Source organism: Culex quinquefasciatus, chromosome 2 (genome assembly GCF_015732765.1).
Source record: "Culex quinquefasciatus strain JHB chromosome 2, VPISU_Cqui_1.0_pri_paternal, whole genome shotgun sequence".
Taxonomy (NCBI): Eukaryota; Metazoa; Arthropoda; class Insecta; order Diptera; family Culicidae; genus Culex; species Culex quinquefasciatus.
This window is the reverse complement of record NC_051862.1, coordinates 131,687,598-131,711,042: the sequence shown is the minus strand read 5'-3', so window position 1 is coordinate 131,711,042 and position 23,445 is coordinate 131,687,598. Positions and strand designations below refer to the sequence as shown.

The following is a 23,445-nucleotide window of genomic DNA, read 5'->3' as shown; positions in this document are numbered from 1 at the left end:
GAAACCTCAAAACCCATCCCTTCTTTAAAAGATGGTGATAATATTCTATTAACTAATGGGAAAAAGCTCAAAAACTTGCTCAGCAGTTTGAGAGTGCTCATAATTTCAACTTGAATGTTTTGAGTCCTATTGAAAATCAAATTTCAATAGAATTTCAGAATATTGTTGAACAAGAATTTTCATCAGATGAAGTTTTTAATACGGATCTGAATGAAATAAAATCTATTATCAAAAAATTTAAAAATATGAAAGCCCTGGTGAGGATGGCATTTTTACATTTTAATTAAAAATTACCAGAAGCAACTTTAAGTTGCTTGGTCAAAATTTTCAACAAATGTTTTGATTTGGCATATTTTCCCAGTAGTTGGAAAAATGCCAAAGTAATTCCGATTTTGAAACCGGATAAAAATCCTGCTGAAGCCTCAAGCTATCGGCCCATTAGTTTGCTTTCATCTATTAGTAAATTATTCGAAAGAATAATTCTTAATAGAATGATGACGCACATTAATGAAAATTCAATTTTCGCTGATGAGCAGTTTGGATTTCGCCTTGGGCATTCAACTACTCATCAGTTGTTGAGAGTTTCAAATTTAATTCGAAGCAACAAATCTGAGGGCTATTCTACTGGCGCTGCTCTTCTAGACATAGAAAAAGCATTTGACAGTGTTTGGCATAAAGGTTTGATTGCGAAATTGAAAAGGTTTAATTTTCCGATTTATATCGTGAAAATTATTCAAAATTATTTGACGGATCGTACTCTGCAGGTATGTTATCAGAATAGCAAATCTGATCAACTACCTGTACGTGCTGGCGTCCCTCAAGGAAGCATTTTGGGTCCAATTTTATACAATATTTTTACTTCTGACTTGCCTGATTTGCCCCAGGATGTCAGAAATCACTTTTGCTGATGACACAAGCATCTCCGCCAAAGGCAGAAGCCTTCGTGTCATCACAAGAAGATTACAAAAGCTTGGATATTTTCAATTCTTATTTGAAAGAATGGAAAATTACTCCAAATGCTGCAAAAACTCAACTTATTATTTTCCCTCACAAACCAAGGGCTGATTTTCTTAAACCAAAAAGTCATCACATTATAAAGATGAATGATGTAAATTTAAAGTGGGAGGATCAAGTGAAATATCTTGGACTTGGTTTTGACAAAAACCTTACTTACAAGGATCACATTGAAAGTATCCAGGTTAAATGTAACAAATATATTAAATGTTTGTATCCACTTATAAACAGGAATTCTAGACTTTGTCTCAAGAATAAACTGTTAATTTATAAACAAATTTTCAGACCTGCCATGCTTTATGCTGTGCCGATCTGGACAAGCTGTTGCTTAACCAGGAAGAAAAAACTTCAGAGGATTCAGAACAAAATTCTGAAAATGATTCTGAAACTTCCTCCCTGGTTCAGCACCAGTGAACTTCATCAATTAGCCGAAGTTGACACTTTGGATGTTATGTCCAATAAGATAATTGATGCATTTCGACAAAAATCATTGCAGTCTTCAGCTGCATTGATCCGCTCTTTATATAGTTTATAAGTTAGTTTTAAGGTATCCCTTTTCCCTTTTGTACATGTAGGACCTCCTACATTTGAAATCACTGAATAGCGAAAGCTACAATATTTCATGAATAAATGAAAGTTGCTAGTATTTAAAATTGAGGTGAAAAGTCATCGTTTGTGATTGGACACTCAATAATATTTTAACTGAATGAATGTACATGGAAAAAAAATTTGAATAAATATAAATTAAAAAAAAAAAAAAATCAGATTTTTTGATTTTTAAGTTTAAAAGTTAAATTTTAAGGTGATGTCACGATTTTTTTTCGCTCAAAATTTTTGAGAAAATAGCCTAAAATGTTACAAAAAGACTCACGAAAAATGCAGGATGGTATGTCTCTCCTAAAAAAATACAAAAATCATTTACTAAAACTGTTTTTTTGACAAGTGGTCTAAGTGTGGTTTGGTCTGAAAAGCTGTCAGAGGCAAACTTATGGAAAATTTAACGAGCTTTCCGGTAAAAATATTTTTGAGACTAAAAAACCAAGTCTGTCATATAGAAATTGCCAAAAACCACCAAAAAAACAGTTTTTCCTCTATTTTTATTTTTAAAACCGCTGTATCTTCCCAAGGATTGGACTTGGAACAATGGTCAATATGAAGACTTTTATGTAAAATTGTCTGAGGAATCGATTCCCATTATCGGTTTTTGAAAATTTTGACGTTTAGACCACTTTTCAAAAAAACAGTTTTAGTAAATGATTTTTGTATTTTTTTAGGAGAGACATACCATCCTGCATTTTTCGTGAGTCTATTTGTAACATTTTAGGCTATTTCCTCAAATATTTTGAGCGAAAAAAAATCGTGACATCACCTTAAAATTTAACTTTTAAACTTAAAAATCAAAAAATCTCATAAAGTGGCGTGTTTTTTTGTTTCAGTGTATTTTTTCCAGAAAGCCCGTCCGATTTCCTACAAGTTTGTCTTTGACCACTTTTTGATACGATGCAACGGCTTTGAGATACAGTAATTTTTAAATTGCAAAATACAAAAATATTAAAAAACCTCACGCCCTTCCCAAGTGTCATTTTCGAGTACAATTGACTCCATATACACAAAAATGGCTTATATAGGCCTAGGATAACATGTCTCAAAAGTTTCATTGAAATCGGAGAGGGTCGGGTACAAAAGTACCAGAAAAAATCCTGATTTGAGCTGGAATTGCTCATAACATTAAACATTAACTGAGCAACTCTCTACGAAATCGGTCTTTTGCCTTCCTCACTGAGGTAAGGCTATAATCCTGCTCTAAAATTGAACTTTGTATAAAAACGTCGTAGACCCACCTTCATGTATACATATCGACTCAGAATCGAAAACTGAACAAATGTCTGTGTGTATGTGTGTGTGTGTATGGGTGTGTGTATGTGTGTGTGTATGTATGTATGTGACCAACAAACTAGCTCATGTTTCTCGGCACTGGCTGAACCGATTTGACCCGAACCTGTTGCATTCGACTTGGTTTAGGGTCCCATAGATCGAGTTTTATACAGATTGAAGTTTCGATAAGTAGTTCAAAAGTTATGTTTAAAAATGTGTTTTCACATATATCCGGATCTCACTTAAATGTATGTAAACTATGTTCTTTCTATATCATCAACTATGTCCTTTCTATATCATCGATGATCGGAAGGCACGCCGACGAATATGTTTTAAGGCTTATGGTATTTTAAATCATTTTAATGAATAAAGCCCTTCTTACATCACCGTTGATCGGAAGGCACGCCGACGAAGAATTTCTGGAGGATCGCGGTCGAATTAATACTATATTTAAAATTCTAGATAGCTATCTTTCGGATTCGATTGTGAGAAGCGGGACTTCGCGGTTACTATGCAACGTATTTTATGGAGTCTTTTTATATTTTAAATTTATAAGTCCTTCTTTTATCATCGTTGATAGGAAGGCACGTCGCCGGTTAAGTTCGTTTAAGTTATTGTTTTAATTTCATTACAATCGGTTACGTGGTGTCCTGTTTTCTTTTCGTTTATATTCGTTGATCGTAATAATTTATTCCAACTGGCAGCTTTAGTATTAACTCATCTACTATTTTTGAAATTTGCTCGCGTTGTCTAAATTGTACAAACAGTAAAAATATACTGATAAGTCCAGCCCATAGCACTACTGCTCGGTTGGCACGCGTTCGATTAAAAAACTTTTTAAATAATCAATTATTTATCTTTCCGCAGCCGGCTGCCTAAGATTTAACATTTTCAACCGATAAACAAAATGCTCATGGTCACATCACTGCCACTCGTGAATCCTGACCTCATACCCATCTACTAACCCTCAAAACTCATGTGATACTTTGTCGGAGAAGCAGTCGATTGGGCGGTCTCTATCACTCAAGTATCGGACTAACATTCCCATCCACTTCCCCGTGACCCTACCACTGGTCGTGGCCGGCGCCGGTATTGATCAGCATGATAGGGGCCTTTGAGAAGTTGCGAAGCGAGGAAAGATAGCACCCACTCATCTTCCACGGCTCGTGGATGTAACTTCTGGAGGTCCTGGTCAATAACGGAGTAGCAACTGCGGGTGGGCACCTATGCTTATGCTTATGCTTAACTGAAACTTTTTTGGTGCCTTCGGTATGCCCAAAGAAGCCATTTTGCATCATTAGTTTGTCCATATAATTTTCCACACAATTTTGGCAGCTGGCCATACAAAAATGATGTATGAAAATTCAAAAATCTGTATCTTTTGAAGGAATTTTTTGATCGATTTGGTGTCTTCGGCAAAATTGTAGGTATGTATACACTGAAAAAAATGATGCACGGTAAAAAAAATTTGGTTATTTTTTTTATTTAACTTTTTGTCACTAAAACTTGATTTGCAAAAAAACACTATTTTTATTTTTTTTTTTATTTGTTTTAGAGGACATCAAATGGCAACTTTTCAGTAATTTCCAGGTTGTGCATTTTATTTCTAACCAGATTTTATAGATTCATCATGTTTCTTTTTTCGTAAGACAAAATTCTAAAATGGAATGGTTTTGCCTTCCTCACTGAGGTAAGGCTATAATCCTGCTCTAAAAATGAACTTCGTATAAAAACGTCGTAGACCCACCTTCATGTATACATATCGACTCAGAATCGAAAACTGAACAAATGTCTGTGTGTATGTGTGTGTGTATGTTTGTGTGTATGTGTGTGTGTATGTATGTATGTGACCAACAAACTAGCTCATGTTTCTCGGCACTGTCTGAACCGATTTGACCCGAACTTGTTGCATTCGACTTGGTTTAGGGTCCCATAGATCGAGTTTTATACAGATTGAAGTTTCGATAAGTAGTTCAAAAGTTATGTATAAAAATGTGTTATCACATATATTTGGATCTCACTTAACTGTATGTAAACTATGTCCGGGTTTATCATCCGACCCATCGTTGGTTAGGATATCAAAATACCTTTCCAACGAGTCCAAAACATTGAAGATCTGGCAACCCTGTCTCGAGATATGGCCTCTTAAGTGATATTGATGTACTTTTTTGAAGCCGGAACTCACTTAAATGTATGTAAACTATGTCCGGGTCCATCATCCGACCCATCGTTGGATAGGTTATCAAAGAACCTTTTCAACGAGTAAAAAACATTGAAGATCTGGCAACCCTGTCTCGAGATATGGCCACTTAAGTGATATTGATATACTCTTTTGAAGCCGGATCTCACTTAAATGTATGTAAACTATGTCCGGAGCCACCATCCGACCCATTGTTGGTTAGGTTATCAAAAGACCTTTCCAACGAGTCCAAAACATTGAAGATCTGGCAACCCTGTCTCGATATATGGCCACTTAAGTGATATTGATATACTTTTTTGAAGCCGGATCTCACTTAAATGTATGTAAACTATGTCCGGATCCACCATCCGACCCATCGTTGGTTAGGTTATCAAAAGACCTTTCCAACGAGTCCATAACATTGAAGATCTGGCAACCCTGTCTCGAGATATGGCCACTTAAGGGTTATTGATATACTTTTTTGAACCCGGATCTCACTCAAATGTATGTAAACTATGTCCGGATCCACCATCCGACCAATTGTTGGTTAGGTTATCAAAAGACCTTTCCAACGAGTCCAAAACATTGAAGATCTGGCAACCCTGTCTCGATATATGGCCACTTAAGTGATATTGATATACTTTTTTGAAGCCGGATCTCACTTAAATGTATGTAAACTATGTCCGGATCCACCATCCGATCTATTGTTGGTTAGGTTATGAAAAGACCTTTTCAACGAGTCCAAAACATTGAAGATCTGGCAACCCTGTCTCGAGATATGGCCTCTTAAGTGATATTGATGTACTTTTTTGAAGCCGGATCTCACTTAAATGTATGTAAACTATGTCCGGGTCCATCATCCGACCCATCGTTGGTTAGGTTATCAAAAGACCTTTCCAACGAGTCCAAAACATTGAAGATCTGGCAACCCTGTCTCGATATATGGCCTCTTAAGTGATATTGATGTACTTTTTTGAAGCCGGATCTCACTTAAATGTATGTAAACTATGTCCGGATCCACCATCCGACCAATTGTTGGTTAGGTTATCAAAAGACCTTTCCAACGAGTCCAAAACATTGAAGATCTGGCAACCCTGTCTCGAGATATGGCCACTTAAGTGATATCGATGTACTTTTTGGAAGCCGGATCTAAAAAATAGATGAAACTTGTGTACAGCTATTGTTGTGAGGAAGGCTCCAACCACATAGGTGGATTAAGTTAGTTTTTAATGAGCTTTTTATCACTTTTATGTCAGATAGACCTAGGCACTTGGCATTTCTGGTTGGATCATTAATCTTCCTGTTAACGAACACCTCCAGTGACATATTACAAAACACAGAGCCATTGTAATCCACTTTGGTTAAGTTTAAATCTTGCTGTGCCTTTCACCCAAAATCTTCAAGATCTGCTGCACTTCTTTCTAAGTCAGCCAGATATGTGTCAATGTGACAATCGCCTCTCCTTATCCACCTCGGCTCAATCACCTGAGTGAGTTGATCCAAAAGAGAAGAGATAAAGTTGGAAAAAGGTAACAAAACACGCCAAACAGCATAGAAAATCAATGTTTTGATTGCGCAACCACCGGCTCAGTCTCTAGTGTAATTCAAACTCAAGTCTGATGGCACTACCAACCCACATCTCTCGACTAGACCACTTTTCGATGGGGAAAATTAAGACTTCTTTTTTTTTGCTTCACTAGAGCACACTACTGCTCCGATTCCACCTTGAGGGGCAAATTTTTGCACCGTCGAAAAATTCCAGCAATTTTATCTCGAGTGAAGCACTCTCACACACAAATTCAACAAAAGTCTAAAAGAGTCATGTTTGGCTAGGCTTCCCCACTTATCTTTAAAGAAAACCCACTTTTACTTTTGACGCAGGCTTTTGATTTGGTGATTTAATTGATTTGTGCTTTAAATTCCACCCCAATACTCTCAGCATACCGGAGGGGCCTTATGCAACTCTTCGGCCGAGGCTTGGACGAATTAGATGTAGAGCTCTTGTAGCAGGTCCTCGGAGTTGATAACACGTGCCTGCCTACCTGCCGAAATTAAGGCTCTTAATAACACTCATTACAATACGGTTTCGTAAATAAAAGAAAAAAAAAGAGCAATCTCGTGATTTAGGCAGCCACGAGATGCCCAGCGGGGTGGTCCGTGTTGAGTGTTACTTGTTATCTAATATATATTATATTATTTTCACAAGCTTGCCCTGCAACAAATGAAGGCGGTGTGTGCAGTGTCATAAGAGAGCCATTAAGCGTTAGAAGGTTTTATCATACTGGTCGTAAGACAATCAGCAGTGCACTCAACGGCGGCAAATTGATTGATTTTGGGCCAACGATGATCGATTGGTTTTGGTTATGGGCTCAAACATTTTCCCTTTGTTGGTGGAAAGTAGGTCTATTAACCAATTGGGTTAGTGGAAGTTCAAGGTATCCTTAGTAGTTGTGAACTAATTAGTTGACCAAGAGTATCGATATGACAGTTTTCAACTTATTTGGACAAATTGAATATTTTTTTTAATTTTGAAGTTGATAAAGCTTTTCTTCTATGTTCGCATAAATGTCCCATATGCAAAACAGCAAGCTGAGAAAAATGCAAGAAAAGTTTGTCCCAAAAAAGCAAAGCAATCCGCTTTAAGGTGAAGCCGTTGATCATTTTCGAAGAAAATTGATCATCACTATAAAATATTCTGTATTAAATTCAATTAAACGAATTCCCGCAGCAAAAGGAATCAGCATGTGCCGGTTGTTGCCTTCTTGAAGCCACTGAAGGAATTTTTGATCTAAATCAATTGTGCTTCAAAATTTATATAATTTTGTGGCACAGTCATTGACGTCCTAGTTGGCAATCATTGATTAATGACGATTTCCATAACTTTACAAGTAATGGGATAATCGTTACCAAAAGGAATCAGCATGTGTAGGGCACTATTCTAAACAACTTGTTGAAGAAATTTTGTCAAAATATTGAAAACGACGCAAAATTTATATCTTTGAACGAAAAATCATGACAATGATGGAAGTCTTCACGTTAACGACTCCCGGGTCTTTTGTGGGCTCTGTTGCATGTTTCTGCTCATTTCTAGGTGCCCGAAGGTTATGTGTGGTGAGTCACCCAAAACCTCTTTTACGCAAATGGACCGACGTTTTACTTCCCCATCCGATAGAAGGCCAGGAGGATAAGGCGGGAATCGAACCCGCGCCTAATAGCAACTTAGGGATCGGCAGCCGAAGCCGCTAACCACCGCGCCACGAGGCCCTTGTCCCACATACAGTTTAAAAACATGGTAATATTACATCCGGGAAGGAGTAGGGGAAATTCTCGTATGTTTGGCAGGTTAAGCACTCACTCCTAACTCCATCCAATTCGTTGATTTTCACTATTTAAACAACCAATTTTGCAAAAAATTTGATGGAAACTTACTAGCTCACTTCTCCTGAGCTATTTATCACTCGATTACGATTGAAAACGCTTTTATTGGCTTTAATTGAATGACAAAGTTCTGACCTGAGAGCATTAGAGGCACGCTGGAATTACATGCTGTTTCCCTACATCTTTTATAGCAGAAAAAAGTGTAATTTTATCTCTGAAAGTATGTAATCTTACCTCTTTTCTTGTGAAATGTCAATGTCCTTGTGAAGTTACAGCCGGTTTAAAAATAAAAAATGTTGAAAAAAATTAGTTTTCGATGGTTCTTGACAATTTCTATATGACAGACTTGATTTCTAAGACTTTTTTTCAGTGTAGTTCAGTGGATGGTAGTAACCTGGATCGTAAATAAGCTTAAATCATCAAAAAACGAGTTATTTCGAAAAGTGGTTTAAGATAATCTTATGGGAAATTGGACGAGCTTTCCGGTAAAAAATATTTACGAGATGGAAAAATCAAGTCTGTCATATAGTCTGCGATCAGCAGAGAAGCAAGTCAGACGTGTGTCCTTCACAAACCAAAAAAGTGCTAAAAAGTGCAAAAAATGCCTTACGGCAAGAAAAAAGAGACGGTCCTCACCAGCAGGATCGGCAGATTTGAAGAAGCTAAAGAATGCCGAAGCGCTACCTGCAAAGCCAGGCAGTTTAAGCAAGGACGCTCAAAATTCGTCTGGAAACCAGTTCGCTACCCTCCCTGTGGACGTGAGCGAGAAGGAAGAATTTGAACGACGGGAAAAGTTGCCACCCTTTTTTGTGAAAACATCGTCATCGGATTCGGTGCGAAAGTGGCTGACCGGGTTTATCAAATCTGGTGCTTTACGAGCTTCCATTCGCTTGTGTGCTGATGAACTCAAAATTCTGCTACCTACCAGAAAGGATTACAACTACGTTCGGGATTTCCTGAACAACACAAAGATTGAATACTACAGCCATGACGATCCAAGTAAACGCCCCATGAAACAGGTCCTCCGTGGCCTGTACGACATGGATGTGAGTGTGCTGAAAGAAAAGCTCAAAACTCTTAAGTTGAACGTGATCGAAGTCTTCAAAATGACGAGACACAACAAGGACATCAAGTATCGTGATCAACTGTACCTGGTTCATCTCGAGAAAGGATCGACAACGCCGTCTGAGCAGAAAGCAGTTCGGACAATTTTCAACATCATCGTGACTTGGGAACGTTATCGTCCAGTGCACCGTGACGTGACACAGTGTTCGAACTGTTTGCAGTTTGGGCATGGTGGAAGGAACTGTTTCATCAAGAGTCGTTGTGCAACCTGCGGAGGTGAGCACAAAACTCAAGCTTGCAACACAATCAACGAGAACATCGAAGCGAAATGCTTCAATTGCGGTGGCGACCATTCGACCAAGAATCGAAGCTGCCCAAAACGAGCTGAGTTTGTGAAAATGTTATCCTACGGTTATGTAAGACATTTTTGTGTATATGAAGCCAGTTTTCGATAATGACATTTGAGAAGGGCGTAAGTGTTTTAAATATTTTTCTAATTCGGAATTTATATATTTCTGCATCTCGAAGCCGTTGCATCGTATCAAAAAGTGGTTGAAGACTTAATCCACCTATGTGGTTGATGCCTTCCTCACTTTTAACCAACAATGGGTGGTTTGGACACATATCTCAGTTTTTTTTTTAGATCCAGAGAAATAAGAAAACAGATATAACTTAAGTGGTCATAACTCGAGACAGGGTTGCCAGATCTTCAATATTGTGCACTCTTTGGAAAGGGTTTTCGATTACCTAACCAACGATGGGTCGGGTGATGGATCCGGACATCGTTTGCATACATTTAATTGAGATCCGGCTTCAAAAAAGTACATAAATATCACTTAAGTGGTCATAACTCGAGACAGGGTTGCCAGATCTTCGATGTTGTGGACTCGTTGGAAAGGTCTCTCGATTACCTAATCAACGATGGGTCGGATGATGGATCCGGACATCGTTTACATGCATATAAATGAGATCCGGATACATATGAAAACACATTTTTATACATAACTTTTGAACTAGTTATCGAAACTTCAAACAATTCAATAGCGATGTATGGGACCCTAAACCAAGTTGACTGCAACTGGTTTGGTCAAAATCGGTTCAGCCAGTGCTGAGAAAACTCAGTGAGATTTTGGTCACATACATACATACACACTAGGGTGTTTCATCCAAACAAAAAAGTTCTCAGAATCAGGCAAACCGTGGTTCCCCTAGAAGAGGATACCCATAGGGACTCTAATGCCAAATATCAGCCCATTTGGTTGAGAATTGGCCTGTCCCCAGCGGTTCAAAGTTTACATGTAAATTACTATGGGATTTTTATGCTTTTCGTTCAATCGTTCCTACAGGTCTGAGGACAACATGGATTCACTCGGAATAAAGACAGGTGTGTAGGGGATGGTCCAATGAACGAATTCCAGAAGAAATTAGGGTTGTCCATTCTGTCCCCAAGGTGCGCATTGGATCGACGTCCGGTGTATCCAGAATCACCGATTCACCCTTCAAATGTACGCATTGTCCTTAGTGTGCTATGACGGCTAGCTGAAAATTACGACGCCCCATGTCAGACGGTGAACACGTGGCGAAGCATCGATTGCATTATTATTACAAAATCATCATGTTACGTTATTTGGAATAGTTCAAATTGTTACAGGAACATAACAAATTATAATTGTATTACTTTAAAGTATGTTTCTGAGCCAAAACTTGAGTTAATACTCTGCCACGTATTCACCGTCTGACATGGGGCATCGTAATTTTCAGCTAGCCGTCATAGCATACTAAGGACAATGCGTACATTTGAGGGTTAATCGTTGATTCTGGAGACACCGGACGTCGATCCAATGCGCACCTTGGGGACAGAATGGACAACCATAATTCCTTCTAGATTTTGTTCATTGGACCATCCTCTACACACCTGTCTTTATTCCGAGTGAATCCATGTTGTCCCCAGACCTGTAGGAACGATTGAACGAAAAGCATAAAAATCCCATAGTAATTTCCATGTAAACTTTGAACCGCTGGGGACAGGCCAATTCTCAACCAAATGGGCTGATATTTGGCATGAGAGTCCCTATGGGTATCCTCTATTAGGGGAACCACGGTTTGCCTGATTCTGAGAACTTTTTTGTTTGGATGAAACACCCTAATACACGCACACACATACACACACACATACACACACACTGACATTTGTTCAGTTTTCGATTCTGAGTCGATATGTAAACATGAAGGTGGGTCTTCGAGCTTTTAATAAAAAGTTCATTTTTAGAGCAGGATTATAGCCTTACCTAAGTGAGGAAGGCAAAAATGTTGAAAAAATGGGTTTTTGATTATGTATGACAATTTTTATATGACAGACTTGATTTTTCAGTCTCGTAAATATTTTTACCGAAAAGCTCGTTCCCATAAGATTGTCTTTGACCACATTTCAATTGGAAGTATGGGCTCACAGATAAAATTTAATTGTATTACTCATAACTGAAAACAGAATATTTTTTTCAGTGTAGTTCAGTTGATGGAAGTAACCTGGATAATAAATTAGCTCAAAACATAAAAAACGAGTTATTTCGAAAAGTTGTCAAAGACAATCTAATGGGAAATTGGACGAGCAGTCCGGTAAAAATATTTAACAGACTGAAAAATCAAGTCTGTCATATGAAAAAAAAAAACGAAGTTGACTTTATAGCTGTCGGCCACCATTGTTAGTACCAACCACTTTTATCTACAAGGACTTCGCCGCCCTGAGCTCCTAAATGTATGAAAGTATGGCACGGAGCGACGGCGCCGAATACCCATATTTACACAAAGAATTTTAGAGCGCCGGGATTCAAACCGCCGACCTCTGGATTGTGAGTCCATTTGATCCACACGGGCGGGACAATGTCATATTGAAATTTTTTAAAACGATAAAAAAACATTTTTTTCAACATTTTTATTTTTAAAACCTCTGTAATTTTACAAGGATTGGACTTAGGACAATGCACAGTGGTCCAGAACGCAAAATTAAGTGGAAAATGGATTTTCCGAAAAATGGTGACGTTTTGGAACTTTGGTGTCTTCAGAAGAGTTGTTGCAAATGGAAAGGGGCAACTTTTGGTTTGGTTCAAAATTAGGGTGGTTCACGATTAGGGTGATTTTGAAAATCTAACTTTTCAGGAATATTTTTGGGAATCTTTATGTCTTCTAAAAAATTGTTGGGCTGGCTAATTCAAGCAACTTTGTCCAAGACACCAAAATTTTATCTCGTAATCTACGCCTTCTATGACCAAATTTATAGAAAGCTTATGAGCAAACCTTCAAAAATCAGTTTTTTGAACGTGGCAATTCAGGGTTGACTTTTAGAGAAAAGTGAAATTCGGAGCACTTTTAGAGCTCTAAAAAACCAACATTTTCATTTTTTGACATGTCAATTTGGACTTAAGGGTCAAAAGTTACAGCCATTTTAAGGTAAAAAAGATGCAAATTTAAAACTACAATATCTCGAAATGGCGTAAGCCAAATTTTAAGCACTAGGTTGCATTTGAAAGAGGAGATCTAGCACTACAAACGCTGAAAAAATCTCAGGGGTGTTTTTCTTTAAACTCGAGATATCTTCATTTGAAAAAGTCTAATTTTCAAGGGAAAACCATATGGGACCACCCTAACGAAATTCGAAAATTGTCCAAATATATGTTTTTCCATGTAATTTTGCCCGCTGAATCTGAATCTGCCCTCAGAATTGGCCAAAATGTCATCAAATCGATTTTTGGCCAAAAATTTGAACTTTTCAGCACTTGTTAGGAAAAGTTATACTTTTCTACATTTTTTTTATTTGAACGATTCATTGACTCAATGCATGGACATTTGTCCTATAATTCTGTCCAAAGGGTGTTTTTCGGAATTGCAAAAAACGTTGTATGGAACTCGTTGCAAAACTTGATTTTTCATCACTCGTCGTATTTATCTAACTCGGTGAACCTCGTTAGATAAATGTACGACTCGTGCTGAAAAAATCCTCTTTTTGCAACTTGTTGCATAAACTACTATTTTCGACTGTGACGATTAATTTCAGATGGCTTTTCGGCTTGCAGTCGTTGAAAGCAGCTCAAACACTTTTTTGTGTACTTTATCCAACGTTTCGATTTTATTAAATCATCATCAGGGAAATTTTATGTAAAATTGTCTGGAGAATTGATTCCCGTTTGCGGCTTTTGAAAATTTTGACGCTTAGAGCACTTTTTCAAAAAACTAGTTTCAGTAAATCATTTTTGTATTTTTTTAGGTGAGTTGCTCCATCCTTTAGTTTTCGAGAGCCTTTTTGTAACATCTTAGGCTATTTTCACAAAAAAGTTTAACGAAAAAAAATCGTGGGCTCACCCCGTCAAAAAAGGTGAAAATTTCAAATGTAGATAGTAATTATTTTTTGCTTCCTGATCTTTTAGGGAAATTTGTAAGGCAGAGGGAGGGGTACAAAAATTGAAGTACCTATACTTTGCAATAGCCTTGGAAAAAACTATAGAATTCAATAGTACATGGCTTTTAAATGAAAATATCTGTTTTACACCCAAAGTTAAAGAACGAGAGGATATTCCTCACGAAAAGAAACGTGAGGAAAGTGATATTTTGCGAGAGTATAGTCCTCTCGCGTGTTCATTCGTTCATTGGAACAGTTCATCCTATTGAGTGGCTTATATGGACAAATGACCGCCACTTAGTTACTGAACCATGGTGGCCCATTCGGCAAAGGCACGGTTCAATATGCCGAAGGTCTTGGGTTCGAGTTTCGGTACCGGCACTTTTTTTTTTGATAGATGAACTTTTTTTGAAGATGAACCATGAGTAAAGTACTCTCGGTAATTTCGAGATTTATCCTCTCCGTCCGCACACAGTACCATTTTACTACCGAATCGTGCTCTTTATTCTCTCGTATACCGATACCCAGTTCTGGGTGTAGGGATTTTTGCCACATTATTTTCCAAAAAAATTATCTAAAACAAGCATACAAAATTTCCTATAAGCTAGCATATGAGTCACAAAAATGTGGCAAAACCCCATTTAGGCTTGCATTTAAGTAACGTACCTGCTCCCTGAATCTCAAATTCCAAAACACCTCATCGCACACCGGAAGGGAAACGCAGAGTGAAGAAACATTTGTTATCTCAGTTTATGAGTAGTTCCTCTGACTAGTTGAACGTCACCGACCAGCAATGTTGACAATTTGCTAAGTAAATATGCAAATGAGTGGCACGAATGACACATTTAAGGTCATCGCTTCTTGGTGACCCACTTTGCCAATTCCACGCCACATCTTGTAAATGGTGACGACTTAAACCTTAAACGAACTACAACAGAAGAGTTACAGCACGTTTGAAAAGTTTGGATAATTCCTTTGCACAATTGCACAACAACAATCGTAAATATCCTGCCTACCGGGGTGTGAAGCGTGCTCCTCCAAATGAAAACCATCAAATTAAATCGGTCGCATATCATAATCACAATCATCTGCTAATCTAACTTAATGTGCACCTATTAACGCCTCAAACACCTCACTCCTCACTCGTCAGTCACCATCCCGCGTGAGCATGATTTTAATTCATCTCTCTTCTCTCTTCTCCATTCACCAGCAATCATCATTATCACGGTTGAGAGGCAAGCAGCATCAGTATGAGTGTGCGACGGTACAAGCTGATATTTATACTGGTGTTTTTCATTCAAACGTCCGCGGCCAACGATCCACACTCCGCGCCGGCCACGACCACGTTCCAGCAGTGGCCAGCGGTCAGCAGCAGCTCCATCAGTGGTTTCGGTTTCACGAGAACTGGCCGCTCTAGTCAGGGGACACCAGGTGAGAAGGTGGATCTACTATGTTACTTATATGATTCAAATCCGACCTGGAACAATTGAAATATCCATCACCAGTTCTGAAACATTCATATATTTTTGCTAAAAACAGATATCTTTAAAGCTGAAATAAAAAATGATGAGGTATAAATTAAAGTAAATGAATGCAATTCCTGAAATAATAAATAAAATAATGAAATTATGCATAAGGGTAATTCTCCGCCAACTCACACAGCAGTTGCCCCGACCCCTCTTCGATTTGCGTGAAACTTTGTCCTAAGGGGTAATCCGAGGTCCGTTTTTGATATCTCGTGACGGAGGGCGGTACGACCCTTCCATTTTGAACATGCGAAAAAGAGGTGTTTTTCAATAATTTGCAGCCTGAAACGGTGATGAGATAGAAATTTGGTGTCAAAGGGACTTTTATGTAAAATTAGACGCCCGATTTGATGGCGTACTCAGAATTCCGAAAAACGTATTTTCATCGAAAAACACTAAAAGTTTTAAAAATTCTCCCATTTTCCGTTACTCGACTGTAAAAATTTTGGAACATGTCATTTTATGGGAAATTTAATGTACTTTTCGAATCTACATTGTCCCAGAAGGGTCATTTTTCATTTAGAACAAAATTTTTCATTTTAAAATTTCGTGTTTTTCTAACTTTGCAGGGTTATTTTTAGAGTGTAACAATGTTCTACAAAGTTGTAGAGCAGACAATTACAAAATTTTAATATATATACATAAGGGTTTTGCTTATAAACATCACAAGTTATCACGATTTTACGAAAAAAGTTTTAAAAAGTTGGTCGTCATCGATCATGGCCGTTCATGGTCACCCGCGACAGACACGGACGACGAAACAAAGAGAAACGCAAAAGTAACTTTTTCAAAACTTTTTTCGTAAAATCGCGATAACTTGTGATGTTTATAAGCAAACCCTTATGTCTATATATCAAATTTTTGTAATTGTCTGCTCTACAACTTTGTAGAACATTGTTACACTCTAAAAAATAACCCTGCAAAGTTAGAAAAACACGAAATTTTAAAATGAAAAATTTTGTTCTAATGAAAAATGACCCTTCTGGGTCAATGTAGATTCGAAAAGTACATTAAATTTCCCATAAAATGACATGTTTCAAAATTTTTACAGTCGAGTAACGGAAAATGGGAGAATTTTAAAACTTTTTAGTGTTTTTTCGATGAAAATACGTTTTTTCGGAATTCTGAGTACGCCATCAAATCGGGCGTCTAATTTTACATAAAAGTCCCTTTGACACCAAATTTCTATCTCATCACCGTTTCAGGCTGCAAATTATTGAAAAACACCTCTTTTTCGCATGTTCAAAATGGAAGGGGTCGTACCGCCCTCCGTCACGAGATATCAAAAAACGGACCTCGGATTCGTGATCAGGGACAAAAGTTACCCCTTAGGACAAAGTTTCACGCAAATCGAAGAGGGGTCGGGGCAACTTTTCCCGATTTCGTGTGAGTTGGTAGAGAATTACCCATAACTATTCCAAATTATAATGATTTTCAATGATAAGTTTAATTTCTAAAATAAAAAAAAAACATAAAATAATATTTTAGAAATTCAATTTGAATTAACTTCCAGAGTTGAGCCATGTTACCATTATTGTATATGAGCAATTATCTACCAAAACCGGAAATGGATTTTATTCGTATCTTTTGATATGGCTTAAACTTTGTTGGGCCCTTCTCTACGACCAAAGAAGCTATTTTTTGTCATAAGTTTACCCATACAAGTCTTCATACAATTTTGGCAGCTGTCCATACAAAAATAGTACGTAAAAATTCAAAAGTCTGTAACTTTTGAATGAATTTTCTGGTCAAGTTCTAGGTATTGTTGAGGACTACACAACTGGTGATTTTTTCCTTCTGGATTCGATTGCTTAGCAAAGGAAAGGTAGTGTATCGTCACAAACTGGACCTTATCAAGACACCTTAGGAAGACAACCTATGGAATGTTAACATCAACTTTCACATGTTAACATTAAGTTGATTAATAAACTGTCACTGAATCCGCTTTGTAAATGCCGGCGCCGATACTATTCACGGTTGTTCCCCTCAGGCACAGGGAAAGATTCACTTAATGTTATTATGAGAAAAATAGGTACACGGATTTTTCTATAAACTTTTTTTTAACTTCTTTTTCACAAAAACTCAATTTCCCAAAATATGTACTTTTTTACTCTCGAGATTTTTTTTAATGTTTTAGGAGACAAAAATCCGCAACTTTTGAGACATAGAGTAGTATGGTCAACAATTCTGCCAATGAGTTATGAATTTAAAAAAAAAAAATTTCATACATATTTTTTACCTCATGGTTTTTATGTAATATTGGCCCCGTTTTCTTCGAATTTTAAAAATAGTGACCATGCGCACTATCTCTGAAAATATTTTTTTAAGTTCAGAAAACATGCTATAAAATTGTTAACGATTGGTTGCTGAGATACAGCGGCTTAAAAAAAATAAACAAAAAAATGATGTTTTCTAAGTCTCACCCAAACAACCCTCCATTTTCTAATGTTGATATCTCAGCAACTGATGGTTCGATATTCAATGTTAAAAAATTAAACATTTCTGAAAGTTTTCTATCTTTTCGAAAACAATATTTTAATTCGAGACTAACATTTTAAAAGGGACAAATATTGAATAGATTGCTGCGACTCCTGTCAGCTTTGGATGTAGCAAAATAAAAGTGACAAAAGTGATAGACGCAACACTCTGCGATATGCCATTGTAGATCAGGCTTAAGAATTTCTCACCTTCTTTCCCAAAACCCGCAATGTTTTTTGGTATTGAAATAGTTGATTTAATCAATTCTCTTTTGAGAAATGTTTCTGGGCCAATTGATTGTACAAATCACTACTGAAAAGTGTAATTGGTTGGGTTTAAGTTCATTGTTCAACTGTAAGTCACTTTTGTTAATTTTGGATTTTAACTGAATCATCATATTTCCATGTGTTTTGGTTATAAAATATGCCATTTCATGTTATTTTCTCATACATTTTTGAGGTAAGATGAAAAAAAAAAATTGAAAAGAAGACTTATTTGTGGTTTTGTTTATGAAAGCAATAAAATTATTGAAATTTGTATTTCTTAAAATTTGGTTGCTAGACTTTTTTTACTTCTCCGTCCAAAGCTCAAATATTTGAGACTAACTTAGTGATTTTGCATACATTCTTGATTTTTGATAAGGTTTTTTAACTAATTCAACCTTATAGGTGAAAAAGTTTCTAAAATGATTGAATGCATAATGTATTTAAAAAATTTTATACAATAAACCAGGTGAAAAAGTTTTTTAAAAACCTGTTGTTATTCTACTAGGAGATGGTAAAATATGTTTGTAAAAAATAAATATTATGTGTTTTTGAAACATAATTCAAAAAAATCTTCCAATTTATAGGCATTTTTGGTAGAACAAATTTCATATAAAGTTTGAAAATTGATTCGTGCTTCGAATTCAGTTTAAATTGCTATATAAATCGACAATTTTATAAACCAATGTAGTTTTAACGAATTATGGGCGAAATTGTGAGTTTCGAGAATTTTACCTAAAATTTAAATGTACTTTTTTTAAAAAGCTTTTAAATTTAATTAACGTAATAAAAAAATGATTTTTTTTCTTAAAAATTATATCAGCAACCAAAGTGATGGTACTTTTGACTTCAAAATAAAATTTGAAAAAACTTAAATCTTATTTTAACAAGAAAAACTATGACTAACAAAGTCACCCCGGAATTCGAAATAAGAATTTTCATCGCAACTAATATTCTAAACTCTATTGAAAAAAGGTGCAGGTGGTTATGTTTTACACGACCAATAAGACAAAGAACTTTGTACAAAACTCTAAAAAATCATTCTATTGTTATTCATATTTTTTAATTCTTTGCCAATTTATTTAATCCTTAATAATTAATACTAATTTAATGTCTTCAATCATTGACATCTCTGTGAAAATAAATTGCCAGAAAACGAAACTATTGCAAAAACAAGTATGGTTAGGAAAATGTCTACCACCCCCGAAAAAACGGCATCCAGAAATCATGGACCTTACAACCACTATCGAAATAGCAAATTTCATTTCCAGTCTCAAAAACGACATTGCCCCAGGTCGCATGGTTCGATAAAAGTCCCCGGTCGAACCTTTCCTCAGCCACCTTCCCTCAGGGCAATGGCCACTCCGGGTGTGGCCAATCCTGCCAAAATGGCCATTTTCATTACCAGTATCAAAAACCATGAATTTTGATACCAATATTGCCCCAAGTCGTATGGTTCGATAAATGTCCCCCCGGTAGAACCTTCCCCAGAGCACTGGCCACTCCGGGTGTGGCCAATATCCTACCAGATTGGTCCCAACCCCCTTGCCCTAAATCATTCTGGTTTTCGGGTGACCATCCAACAATCTTTATAAGAACAGAATTCCTCCCAAGTTGGTGCACAACCTGTGTCTATCAATGTGTGGATGTGTGTGTCTGAGCAATAAAATTACCACCGTGGATCCGTCTTTGACGAAACCTCGTAAGGTACTGAAATTTTCTGAGGCTATCTGTTAGCTTAAATAGTTCGCATGAAATGTGGCAACATGGTGCAAATTTTGCCTTTTCTCTTGCTGTCGTGGGACTTTCACGCGAGAATGTTGCACCATGGCACAGTGCTCCGAAACCGAAATCTAGCGTGACAAAATTGATAGCGGCCACACGTTAAGATTTAGAGCTTTGGTGTCTTCGGGACAAATGATCAGGGTCAATAGGGGCATCTTTTGGTATGGTGGACATTAGGGTGGTCCAAATTTTAGGGTGGTTCAGAATTTTTATTTTGGCGGCGCTAAATTAATTTAATTATTTTGTTGATTCCTGAAATATTTCAGCCAAAACTTGTTTCTTCTTTTACAACCACTAGATCATTTTTTACATTTTTGAGCCCTTGTAGACAATTGTAGAGCTTGTCAAAATGAACATTTTTATTCTTGAATAATGAATTTTGGTCAATTCTATCGAAAGTTATGGGCAAAAAACGATTAAAAAAGGCTCATTTTCAAATTGAGATTAAATAAGTTAAACAAAAAAGACCCCCGAGATATTTTCAGCAAATGTACTCTAAAATGTGTACTTTCAGATGCTTCTAAGAGCGAGGTCAAACTTCACCACCTTTTCGAGTTATTCACATTTCAAAATGGCGTCTTTTTCGTCGTATTTTGGCTATAACTTTCGTTTTAAAGGTCCGATTTTTGCTCTCTTGGAAGATAAATGTGTGTTTTGATAAGCTCTACAAATGTCTAGAAGACACCAACTCGCTACTACACAAGCCTGAGTTGATAAATTCAAAAAACTCGTTTTTTCATAAACATTTCAACCTAAATTACAAAAATGGCTCTAGAAACTTCCCGTTTGAAGATAGAGCTTTGTGCTCTTCAGCAAAGTTGCTCAGAATGGTGTTCTCTACAACTTTTCTGAAAACACCAAAGCGCTATCTCGTCATCCCGCCAAAATAAAAATTCTGAACCACCCTTAAATTTGGACCACCCTAATGTCCACCATACCAAAAGATGCCCCTATTGACCCTGATCATTTGTCCCGAAGACACCAAAGCTCTAAATCTTAACGTGTGGCCGCTATCAATTTTGTCACGCTAGATTTCGGTTTCGGACCACTGTGCATGGTTGCCACATTTCATGCGAACTATTTAAGCTAACAGATAGCCTCAGAAAATTTCAGTACCTTACGAGGTTTCGTCAAAGACGGATCCACGGTGGTAATTTTATTGCTCACACACACACACGCACACATTGAAAGACACAGTTTGTGCACTACATTGGGAGGAAATCTGTTCTAATGAAGATTGTTATGATGGTCACCGGACAACCAGAATGATTTGGGGCAATGGGGTTGGGACCAATCTGGTAGGATATTGGCCACACCCGGAGTGGCCAGTGCTCTGGGGAAGGTTCTACCGGGGGGACATTTATCGAACCATACGACTTGGGGCAATATGGGTATCAAAAATCATGGTTTTTGATACTGGTAATGAAAATGGCCATTTTGACAGGATTGGCCACACCCGGAGTGGCCAGTTCCCTGCGGAAGGTTCTACAGGGGGGGCATCAATCGAACCATACGACTTGGGGCAATATTGGTATCAAAAATCATGGTTTTTGAAACTTGAAATGAAAATGACCATTTTGACCGGATTGGCCTCAACCGGAGTGGCCATTGCCTTGGAGGAAGGTCCTACCGGGGGGACATTTACCGAACTATACGACTAGGGGTAATATGGGTATACAGATTGATACCCATATTGCATCAAGTCGCATGGTTCGATTAATGTCCCCCTGGTAGAACCTTCCCCAGGGCACTGGCCACTCCGGGTGTGGTCAATCCGGTTAAAATGGCCATTTTCATTAACAGTTTCAAAAACCATGAAGTTTGATACCAATATTGCCCCAAGTCTTATGGTTCGATTAATGTCCCCCCGGTAGAACCTTCCCGAGGGCACTGGCCACTCCGGGTGTGGCCAATCCTGCCAAAATGGCAATTTTCATTACCAGTTTCAAAAACTATGAATATTGATATCCATATTGCCCCAAGTCGTATGGTTCGATTAATGTCCCCCGGTAGAACCTTCCCGAGGGCACTAGCCACTCCGGGTGTGGTCAATCCGGTTAAAATGATCATTTTCATTACCAGTTTTAAAAACCATGAATTTTGATACCAATATTGCCCCAAGTCGTATGGTTCGATTAATGTCCCCCCGGTAGAACCTTCCCCAGAGCACTGGCCACTCCGGGTGTGGCCAATATCCTACCAGATTGGTCCCAACCCCATTGCCCTAAATCATTCTGGTTGTCCGGTGACCATCATAACAATCTTCATTAGAACAGAATTCCTCCCAATGTAGTGCACAAACTGTGTCTTTCAATGTGTGCGTGTGTGTGTGTGAGCAATAAAATTACCACCGTGGATCCGTCTTTGATGAAACCACAGTAGGTACTGAAATTTTCTGAGGCTAAGTGCTAGCTTAAATAGTTCGCATGAAATGTAGCAACAGTGGTGCAACATTCTCGCGTGACAGTTCCGCGAAAGCAGGAGGCAATAGAGAGCCTATATGGAGAGGCGAAATGTCACTCTCAGGGTTCCAATCGAACTGTCAAATCGGGGTTCCAATTGAGCAACAAGATCATGCAAGAACAAGGTTGGAATCAATTTACAATAGTTTTGGTAAAAAACGAGACTAATAACAATTACAAGTATTGTAAAACTGTTGTTGATAATAATCTGGTAGTTTTTGTTATGTTTGTGCTTGTTCGGTATAAAAAAAGAGCCAGCACGAAAGAAAAACTACAAGTTTTTCAACCTTAAATTAAAATGACTTTGGGTGTTTGAAATTTCTCCCAGAACATTTCATTTCCCTATGTAGGTCCCTAGGAGGCAAGGCAAAATTTGTAAAGTGCTCTCAGCCAATCAGCAGCCGAGATTTTTCCTGCATTCATTTTTTATTTTCATCTTAACTTTTGAATACTTTAACAAAGTTTTATCAACTTTGTGAGGTAGTCTACTTGCAATTTAAGACTTCCCCTTTCGTTTGGTGGATAAAGCATGCAGATTGTTTGAATTGGGTGGAAGATATAAGCGTTCAAACAATTACAGAAATCGTTACACTTTCGCTTCGCGAAATTTTGGATTGACACCCGTAGACAGTGCCCTTAGGACAAAGTTCTTTGTCAAAACTTTTTTTCAAAAATAGTGCATAGACCTTGTGTGGCCTATTCCAAGTACATGTTTTAAAGATAAAAACCTTACTAGTTGAATAATATTCCAAAAATAAATCGAAATTCTATCAATGTCACCCCGGTTTACGAAACTAACTTTTCTTGTCATTCTCTAGTGTTAAAATGGTCCAATATTTTGGTTTTGAGTTGACCACACACACAAACGCCAAACTAAAGCGGCAAAACAAACGATTCACTGAAATATTCGAAAGTGATTTTCAGAATTGCAAAAAAACGTTGTATGCAACTCGCTGCAAACTCGATTTTTTTCAGCACTAGTCGTAAGTTTATCCAACGAGGCTCTGCCGTTCTTTTGCAACTTATT

The 23,445-nt window shown here is 37.4% G+C and overlaps 1 protein-coding gene across 2 annotated transcripts in view; it reads left to right on the top strand.

The window, feature by feature from the left end:
- The window catches only part of LOC6031934, a 65,287-nt gene that overhangs the window by 23,345 nt on the left and 18,497 nt on the right, over positions 1-23,445 (top strand). For both annotated transcript variants that reach the window (XM_038256818.1, XM_038256819.1), the window contains one exon: positions 15,115-15,335. In XM_038256818.1, the coding sequence (XP_038112746.1) occupies positions 15,155-15,335 (181 nt within the window). In that variant the 5' untranslated portion in view covers positions 15,115-15,154. The remainder of the gene's footprint in view (positions 1-15,114; positions 15,336-23,445) is intronic.